This window comes from Mustela nivalis, assembly GCF_964662115.1.
Source record: "Mustela nivalis genome assembly, chromosome: Y".
In the NCBI taxonomy this organism is placed as follows: Eukaryota; Metazoa; Chordata; class Mammalia; order Carnivora; family Mustelidae; genus Mustela; species Mustela nivalis.
Window position 1 is genome coordinate 35,693,683 of NC_139041.1, and position 9,989 is coordinate 35,703,671.

The following is a 9,989-nucleotide window of genomic DNA, read 5'->3' on the forward strand; positions in this document are numbered from 1 at the left end:
TCTCAAGCCCTGCATGGCCATCTCAAGACATGGCATTCAGCCATTGTGAGAAACTCAGGGCATGTGCTCACCACCACAGAACAGCTTTGCACATGGCACAGCCCCGTGCAGGAACATCCACTCATCTTCCCAGGGAACACTGCACACGGGGACAGAGATGCACAAGGACACAGAAACCCATTCTGCACATGCAAGATTCTGCAGAACTCCACGTGACCTGCTCCAACTTCCAACCTTAAAACTCTCACCTCCTCTACAACACTTGCTTCCTTTGGTGATGAACTGAGTGGACTTAGCATCAAATGCCCACTGAGTCAGCGGAAATTCCAGACCCACCAATGCTTCTGGGGACCTCCGAGAGCCACAGGAACCAGTCAGGCACCGGAGCATCTCCCCGACTTACCTGAGCAGACTGGACACCTGTGGGGTGATGAGCACCACCAGTTTCCTGGTCGCACGCTGGTTCCTCAGGGACTGTCCCAGGACCAGCGCGCCCTGGCAGTAGACGTCATTGGTGGCCAGAGTCACGAACGCCTGGTCAGACACTGCGGATGTGGACAAAGACACCACAGTCACGAGCCTGGTGGAAATCGGGAGGTGGCAGGGTGGGTGGTCACCCCTTTCTGAAGCTTCACCAGCTGAATTAAGTAACTGCTCTATAGTTTACCAATGTTTATGGAAACACTTTACCGATGTCCTTCCTGCCCCCTCCCTACCCCCCTGTCCCCCTCCCTTCTTTCTTCCTTTCCTTTCTTCCTTCCATTTTTAGTAATCTCTCTGCCCAACATAGGGCTTGAACTCATGACTCTGAGATCAAGACTCTGAGCCACCCAGGCACCCCCAACATCTTTCACTTTGAAAACACACAAACACACACAGAAACACACCGACGGCGTAAGGAGCCTGCGAGTGATGCCTTATTTTTCTCTGCATTCGAGTGTAAAAAAAAAAAACTCACCCCAAACACCTGCATCTGAGACACAAACAAATCAAAACCTGTAAGCAACTGCCCAAGTATCTGAAGTAGGATCCAGACACCGGCCCAACTCAGAACAAAACAAAACAGCAACACAACATGATGCCCAGTTTCACAGGGTCTCACTCGGAGAGGACAAAATGCAAACAGGGGATCCAACTGACCACAATTTCCAGTCTAAGCGCATCCTTACGGTGGTGGTAGCTTTCATGGGGACTTCCAACCGGCTTAATTCCTGCTCCTCCGGGAGCGTGTTGCCGGGAGAGAGACAGTTTAAAGAAATCTGGTGCAGGCTCTCGTGCTGTGTGCAGAAATTAAAATTCGCAGCACGCACCACGGGGCGAGAACACACAGACCTCGCTTCTCAAAGAGTGGAGCGTCCTCCCCTCCCCGGGCCAGCAGCTCCGCAAGCGGGGCCCAGAGGACTGGCGTTCTCACTAAATATAACGTGACAAATGCAAACTTCTGAGGCCCCCTTTCCAGAATGGGGGGCCACCTCCTTGACCTTCTACATTCCACGGGGGTAAATCCCAAAATGCGCCTGTTACAACAGGCTCCTGTCTCCCTGTTCTTGCTGCTCCTGCTGCTGCTGCTTTCCCAAATTAAGAAGGGTCTGTGAACTCCTGGCCTCTCCACCGTGAGTTGTGGGTTATTCTCAGAGAGTAAAGTTCCAAACTCAACTTTGCAGCTCCCCAGAGTATGTACGTATATATGTATCTGCCTGTCTACCCATCTATCCATCCATCATATCTATTATCTATCCAACCATTTATCCATTCATCTATCCATTCTTATGTCTGCCTATTTACCATTCATCCATCCATCAGTCCATCCATCTATTCATCTATCTACAATTTATCACCCATCTATCCATCCATCATGTCTATCCATCCATCCACGTATCCATCCATCCATCCATCCATCCATCCATCCCTGTGTCCTTCTATGTATCTATCATCCATCCATCCATCCATCTTTCCATCTATCCATCCATCCCTGTGTCTATCTATCCATCATCCATATATCTATCCATCTATCCATCCATCCATCCCTGTGTCCTTCTATGTATCTATCATCCATCCACCCATCCATCCATCTTTCCATCTATCCATCCATCCCTGTGTCTATCTATCCATCATCCATATATCTATCCATCTATCCATCCAGCCATCCATCCAACCATCCATCCATCCATCATGTCTATCTATCCAAGTATCCATCCATCTATCCATCCATTCCTATGTCTGTCTATGTATCTATCATCCATCCAACCATCCATCCAACCATTCATCCATCCATCCATCCATCTATCCAACCACCCATCCATCCAACCATCCATCCATCCATCCAACCATCCATCCATCCATCCATCCATCCATCCATCTTTCCATCTATCCATCCATCATCCATCTATCCATCCATCCATCCATATGTCTATCTATCCATCTATACATCCATCCATCTATCTACCCATCCGTTCATCATATCTATCTGTCATCAATCTATCCATCTATCATAGCTATCTATCCATCCATCCATCCATCCACCTATCATATCTCTCAATCCATCTATCCATCTTATCTATCATATATCTATCCACCTGTATCGATGAGATGTTCGAGGGGCAGGAGACACCCCCTATGGACATATCTGAGACATGGGAACAAAGACTGGGGTCCTCTAGAGACCTCAGGGTGACAACAGAGTCCCATGTCCAGAACAGACCACCCTATGTCGGGATGATTGACCAGACAAGAGGAAGGTGCAGCTGCACTAGCTCAAGGGAAAGTACTAGACAGAATATAACACAAAGAGCAAAGTCACCAAAATTGGTTAATGCATACACTGGTTTTGCTGCATTTTGGTAAGGACATAAATGTAACTGCTGTAATCAGAAATATGGGCATATTTGGAGATGGGGTCTTGAAAGAGGTAAACTGAGGTCACTGGCGCGAGTCCTGATCTGCCAAGATTGGGGTCCTTAGGAACACAGACATACACACAAAGGGATGACCACATGAGGATATGGGGAGAACGTGGTTTCTACACACAAAGCAGAAAGACCTCAGGGGGAACCTGCCTCAGCCCCACCTGGATCTAGGACTCCCAACCTCAGCCCCACATGGATCTCAGATTCCCAGCTTCTAGGACTGGGAGGAAAAAAATATATACTCTTTAAGGCATTCTATCTGGGGGATTTGTTACGGCAGCCCTAGGACCCTAATAAATTGGGGCATTAAACTTGGGAAGCAGACTCAGTAATGCCACACCCACACTAGAAAAAATAGCAGAGCAATCACCTGGTTACCCTCTCGGGCTCCATTTCTATCACTGTAACTTGCTACATATTTCTTATGTCAACAATTCAAACTGGATCCTCCTCAAAGAAAAATAAAATTCACAACCCATCTTGGTTGGATATTTCTAAAGAGAACATCGAGGTCCTTCTGAATGGAAGGTAATAGGAAGACATGAAAAGTACCCAACTAGATTATTCCTCCTCCTTAATCCTCTCAAGATCACTAAGGAAACCGCAATCCAATTGTCGGGGTCTGTTTTGACTCAACCATGGTTGATAAATATGGGCCTCCTTCCCGGGAGAGTTATCAAACCAGACACCAGAACAATTAGATTTCCAACCATCTCACGTTTCAGACCTACTTTGTTTGAACATATCAGCTGCTTCCACGTGAGAAAGAGTCACGTGTGAGGCAGGGGGAAGCCGGGAGGTCCTGGGAGCAGAGCTGCTCCATGGTTCATGGAGGGGAGCACATCATCTGGGAGGGCTTTGGGGACCCCAAGTGACACACAGAGGGCTGGTATTTGTCCTGCAGCTTCCTGATTCAATGAGAATCCTTTAGACACATCTCTTGTGGGCCCCATCTCACATCATGATTTGCAGGATGGACAGAGATAGTGCTGGGTCTACAGAAGGCATAAACTCTGTCCTTAGGATAGAAGGATTCATGGTCCTGTCAACAGGGTGACACCAGAGCACCCTGGGAGAGCAGACCCCCTCTCTTCAGCGACCCCAACACACAAAATCACGCTCTGCAAGGAAGACGTACGTGCCCATCTGAAGGCTGGCCATCAGGGCCCCACGCCTGATGTTGTGAGATCCCTCAAAGAGAAGAGCCACCGTTAGAGGCACAAAGACAGACCAGTGGATTTTAAGGTAACAGGATGGAAATTCATTAACAGGTCTCCAGGGGCCACACGGTCTTGCTTTTAAGAAGTTACCAATGACCAAGTCTCATGGTGGCATCAAAGAACCTCCGTGACTGTCCCAGGACGTAATTAGAGTCCGCTGTCCCCCAACATGGCGCCAGGGTGGGGACTCGGGGAAACACAAAACACGAGTGGCTGTACTCCAAGCAATGATTTAAGAAAAAAAAAATTAATATTCTCTCAACATGAAGTTCCACCCAAAGAATGTGGTGACTGAGAGTTTCAAACAAATCTGGGAGAAAGGTTCATTTTTATCCATTTCTGGTCCTTGTGCATCTTCCACTCGCTCCATTTTTCTATCCACCCTCCACCCTCCCCAAAATAACACGGCCAGCTTCCCCCTCCGTCCCTGCCCTTTTACTCAAAGGTGGTTTTTGTTCCCCAAATACCCACGTCAGGTCTTCGAGCACATTCCAAGGCTAATGGAGATGCGTCCAAAGGTTGCTCATTGAATGCTGCCATTATACAGACCCTCGCGGGTTTGGGGGAGGAAAGTGGTTTTCGTTCTGGGGACCTGCAAACGGCTCCCGGGAACAGAGAAACCCGTTCTGCTTCTCCTCCGGGTAGATTCCTACAGCGGGAACCACAGGAAACCATGCCTCGGGGCCCGCCTCAACCATTTTCCTCTCTGAGGCCAGACAGGGAGAGGGCAGTCTGGAAACTGCTCCGTGATTTTACCAGATTGCTCCTCTGAGACAAAGTTACCTGTTGTTTAAGAAAAAAGTGTGTGTGTGAGGGGGCTCATGGATGGTCATGTGTGGTCTGGGGCAAGGTGGAGGTCTTCTTGATAAAAACAGAACATGTCTCTCTCTTACGGGTTAAGGCCACAATCCCATTATGTAATTTCTAGCCCTCTGAACTGTCCACATCGGATGTCCACAAGCCCCCTGGAAAGGCAGGTGCGTAGGAGTGAATCTGATCCTTGGTGGGGGCCAGCCCTTGCCGTAAGCCCCAGCCCTGTGGCCATCCCTAGCCCGCTGCCCTGCTGGCGGGGTGGGGTGAGGGGAGTTAACTCCATTTTACTGGAATAACGAAGTGTGCCTGTGGTCTGAACTTGGGAAACCCCAAAGGCACTGTGTTCCTAAACTTTTAGGGACATGAGCTTCCTATCTGTCTACCAGTAGGTCAGAAAAGCAGTCAGTGAAATTTTGTGCTCCAGAAACAAGCCCATTTAAAGTCCTAACGCTGCGTTTTACAGAAGGGAAATTCAGGAATCTGGAGCCCTCCCCCCCCCCCACCAGGCTATAAATGGACCCCTCCAGGCGGGTGAGACTCAGCCCTTCTCCATCTGCGCCTGGCAGGGCCAGTCTCTGCAAACCCAGACACACGCTGGGGAGGCACTGGGGAGAGGGGCTTGGGGGTGATTGTGCAGGCAAAGGCGGGGGTGGGGGGTTCTCCCCAGAGCAGATGTATCTCACAGGGACCAGTCGGAACAGGGAGGCTGGACAGAAGGCGTTTGCAGACTCACCCGGCATGGTTTAGGCACAGTGGGGCCGCCGTGCGCCTGGGCTCTCTTGGGCGTGGTGGGTGAACTCTGCCGCCTGAGGCAGGGCCCAGCGGAGGCGTGGTCTCCAGGGGACCCTCGCAGATTTCCAGGCCTGCAGGCGACAGCTCAGCATTCCAGACACCCATAGCTGTACCCCAACCCACAGCCCCCTTATCCGCCCCGGGTCAGCTGTGCGCCACTGAACGGAAGCCACAGCCACGACCCCCACGCCCTGCACCTCGCCCTCCGTGCTCCTGGGCAGCCTCTGCCTTACAGCTAGGCTCCCCGCGACGCCCGGTCCTTGCCCCAGAGTCCCCTGCAACCCTCTGCGCCCCGCTTGTCCTCCCTGCCCTGGGACACCCTCAGGCCCTTGCCTGCCCGGGTTTCAGAAGCGTCCCCGCTGCGCCCCCCACTTTCTCCCGGCTCTGGTTCGTCCTGGGCTCCACTTCCCGACTGCTATGGAGTCACCTGCGACTCGGCTGCGACCCGCCCCTCCTCCGCGCTCCTGGGGTCCCGAGCTCACCCCGGCCCCGCGGCCCCGTCACCTCCTTTCTCGCGAGGACCCCAGTGCACTCCCCACCCTGCACACCTCGGCCGTGGGCGCTCGGGCAGCCGTGCGCCCCCGGGGCCCCCAGCACCACCAAGCGGCCTCCACGCCCCCGCACCCCCTGCGCGCTCCCGCAGCCCCAGCCCTCGCCACGCCCACCGTCCCGCGCCTCCCTAGCGCTCCCGCACCTCCCCGGACGCCCTCCCCAAATTGCTCCCGAGCCCCCCGCAACCCCTCGCCCCCCACACCTCCTGCGCGCTCCCGCGGCCTCTGGCCCGGTCGGCGCTGGGAGGGCTCCGCGGCCCGCGCCCCGCGATTGGCCGCTCGCCGGAAGCCCGGCCCCACCCCCGCTCGGTCTCCCGGGCGCGGGTCCCCCACCGAGGAGCCGCAGCCCCAGCCCGCCTCTCCCGCGCGCCGCCTGCCGCGGGTCCCGCGGCCGGGAGGGAGCCGTACTGGGCCCGCGGCCGCCTTCCGATCCCGCGCCCCGCCCCTGCCCCCCGCGGCCCCCTCCCCGCGGAATCCGAGAGCCCGAGGTGTCGAGGTTGGGACATTTAACCTTTACCCAGCCCGTTCCAGAGTAAATGTTTGCAGTGGCCCCGTAGCCTGGGCCCAAGGCCAGCCGGCTGCGCTGGAGAGGCCACGCTGGGAAACCTACCCGCAGGGACCGCGGCGCACTGGATCGTACACCCTCCCGGGGTGGGCGTAGGAAAGAGTCAGGCACCGGCGGCGCACGCCCGGACGCGGGAGAGGATCGCAAGATAAATGAAGCCTTGGCGCCTCAGCAGTTGAATCCGTGCGCGCATGGGCGGAGGCTCCAGTGAGTGTGTGCGTGAGCGAGGGCGCGCGTGCGCGTGCAGGAGGGCGGCTGTGCGGGCCCGCAGGTCGCCGCGAGCGGGTGGATGAGTCCGTGCGCGCCCACTCGCGACCCCACAGGGAACAGGAACTTGGCATGCTCCAAAGCCAAGGAGGTTCCCTGGCCTCGGAAAAGAAGGGGCAGAGACAGAGAAAGGAAGGTCCCCTAGTTCTAGAAGCCACCGTCCATAAAGACGGCATCTCGATCTATAACCGCCAGCCTCAGGGGATAGGCACGGGTCGGGGGTTTCACCGCACACCACAGATAGGACCAGAGCTGTTAAGAAATTGAAAGCAGGTCAAGCACTCGGTAGAGCCACCTGGAAACCAAGAGTGTAGGACTCACCTCATCACGCTGACCATTTCTACCCTAGGGGACTCCGGGATGCACATCTGCTGTACCATTAAGGTATTGCTGGTCTGTCCAAACGGAGAAGACGCATGGAGCTCTCTGTCCCCACCATGGGCTGTGTGCGCATGCTTCATTCCTTCTGGGGTCTGGGCAGGTATCTGCAGGGCTATGGAGCCTCTAGAAGGTTCCTCGAACTCCCTGCAGCCCCTGGATGGTCGGTGGGAGGATCGGGAACTGAGAAATATCTGGAGCAAGCCCCCTCTGGTGTCAGTACCCCTGTTGTCTATCCCTGGCCCACCAGCCTGGAAGAGGAGAAACATTCTCATGAAGCTGGACATACAGGGGAAGAGTCAGGTCCCACATGAGTCCTGCTCAGCCCCCAACAGGCCCCTTGCTTCCAGGGGAAGGTGGAGGTTTCCTGGGCTCTGTGCTGGTCTCGCTGTTGGCTCCAATATTTGCCAAGTGTCCCCCGACATCCATGGCATGGCTCATTCTGGCCTCAAGTGAGCAAACTGTGGAGTACTGTGTGCAAAGGCCCTCCGGTGAGGAATGGCTCCTGGACAGACCTCCAACAATCAGAGATCTGTTTCCAAATGCCCCAGGCAGCTCCTGACTCCTTTACTACGTGGATTCCCAAAGTGTTCCCTTTTTACGGCTTAGCAGTTACCCAGCAGCAGGACTTCCACCTAGTGACTAGTGGTGTAGGTCTAGTGATATGTGGTGTAGGTCACTTTATGATGTGGAGCATCCCGTGCACTGTAGGGTATGGAGCAGTGTCCCTGGTTTCCACCCACCAGGTGCCAGAAGCATGCTGTTTCCCCCATCAGTTGTGACACCCAGAAACAACTCCAGACATTGTCAATGATCCCCTGAGAAGCAGAATCATCCCTGGGGTGCTAACTCTGATGGATGGATGGATGGATGGACAAATAGACGGGTGTGTGGTTGGTTGGATGGATGGATGGATGGATGGATGGATGGACAGATGTGTGGTTGGATGGAGAGATGGATGGATGGTTGGGTGACTGGATAGAGTCCCTTGTTTTAAAGCATTGTTTCTTGGCATCAGCAGGACTGACATCTGAGGTTGCACCATTCTTTGAGGTGGGACGTCCTGTGCATCTTGTAGGATTCTGAGCATCACCCCTGGTCTCCACATTCAAGTGCCGGGAACACCAAAACCCCCACTTGTAACAACTGAAAATGTTTCCTGACATTGAGCCTCCTTGAGAAACTCTGTCCTTTAGCAAGAGAACCTTCTGGGTGGAAGCCAGCTGGGGGTTGAGCCAAGCAGAACCCTCTGCCCTGAAGGAAGAAATGGGGGTGTTTTCCCTTCCCTGGTCTCCCCCACAGGTTCCTTGACATATGTCTCGGGGGTCTGTGTGGGACAATCAAGACAAAAGGCAGGGGGCACCATCTGGGGTCTGCATGCTCATTGGAGTTCCTGGTAGCTGATGGACTGTGCAGAGGGCAGCCTCCCTCCTCTCCACAGAGTGGGCACATCTCTCTCCAAGTAGAGCACAAGGCTCCGGCTCTTGGACACATTCACATCCTGGGCATCTGGGCGAATTATCAGGAGCAAAGGTCAGGTTACCCCAGCTCCCTGCTGAGGTCTCACCTCTCAGGAGCTCCAGCCTAGCTGGGGGGGGGGGGGCATCCTGTTCACCATAGGGTCCAGACTGCCTCCCTGGTCTCCACCCCCAGCTGCTGGGAGCACTTCCTCCCCAGCCTCCAAAAACAAAGACAGGACCTGAGAGCAGAAGCGGATGCCCTTTCCATGAGAGCGTAGGAAGGTTGGGGTGAATGGCTCTTCCCTGCTGGCTTGGGGAAGAAACCCCATGGCTCTACTGTCCCTCCAACAACCCTCTGTATCCTGTTACCCCCCGTATGGTCTCCGGAAGGCGGAGGTTCTAGCAGCTCTCGGCAGAACAGGAAACAATGGCAGGTGCATGGTGGAGTTGACAGAAGGAAACATTGCCCAGGACTCAGCCTCCGAGCCTCCCACCCACTCACCAGCCCTGGGTCAGCCCCGAGCAGGCAATATGTCCCCTCTGGGGAAACTCTGGCTTCCCTATGGGCACCCTGGGATCAGAAAACGGAGTCTGGGGACCGGTGTGGTGGTGGGGGGGGGCGCGGCGAGGGCGGGGGCTCCGTGATGCACGCTCAAGCAGCACACTCGGTTCTGATTGACGGACGAGGTAGGGGTGTGGCAGGAGAAGGTGGAGAAAGATGTATAGCAGCTGGAGGGAATCGGGGAAACTGCAGAGATGTTCAAACAGGAGGTTTCAGGCTGCCTCGTGTCTCAACACACACTTCCATTGTGACCCTACCCCTGCCCCACACACCCGCCTGCCCCGTGGGACCCTTACTACTCAGAATTTGTGCTCCGAAACCAGGGCAGAAGGCAGTAAGCCGCAGGCAAGCCTTCCCAGTCCCCGGCCACAGCCTTGGTCCAGGATACAACTTTCTTTTCTTTTCTTTTCTTTAAAAAAAAAAAAAAAAAAAAAAACGATAATAACCATCTGTTGGGATAGATTTCAAACCCAGA

At 54.5% G+C, this 9,989-nt stretch overlaps 1 protein-coding gene across 8 annotated transcripts in view; it reads right to left on the minus strand.

Annotated features, from left to right (window-relative positions):
- Positions 1–7,023, minus strand: part of LOC309856953 (glycogenin-2-like) — a 35,943-nt gene extending 28,920 nt beyond the window's left edge. For 3 of the 8 annotated variants that reach the window (XM_082718761.1, XM_082718760.1, XM_082718754.1), the window contains exons 1-3: positions 6,486–6,620; positions 5,673–5,802; positions 404–545 (exon numbers count right to left, since the gene is read on the minus strand). In XM_082718761.1, the coding sequence (XP_082574887.1) occupies positions 404–545; positions 5,673–5,679 (149 nt within the window). In that variant the 5' untranslated portion in view covers positions 5,680–5,802; positions 6,486–6,620. Of the gene's footprint in view, positions 1–403; positions 546–5,672; positions 5,803–6,064; positions 6,141–6,235; positions 6,434–6,485; positions 6,844–6,892 lie in introns of those variants that run through there. The other 5 variants (XM_082718755.1, XM_082718756.1, XM_082718759.1 and 2 more) reach the window with 5 other exon arrangements.
- Between the last annotated feature and the right edge of the window lie 2,966 nt (positions 7,024–9,989).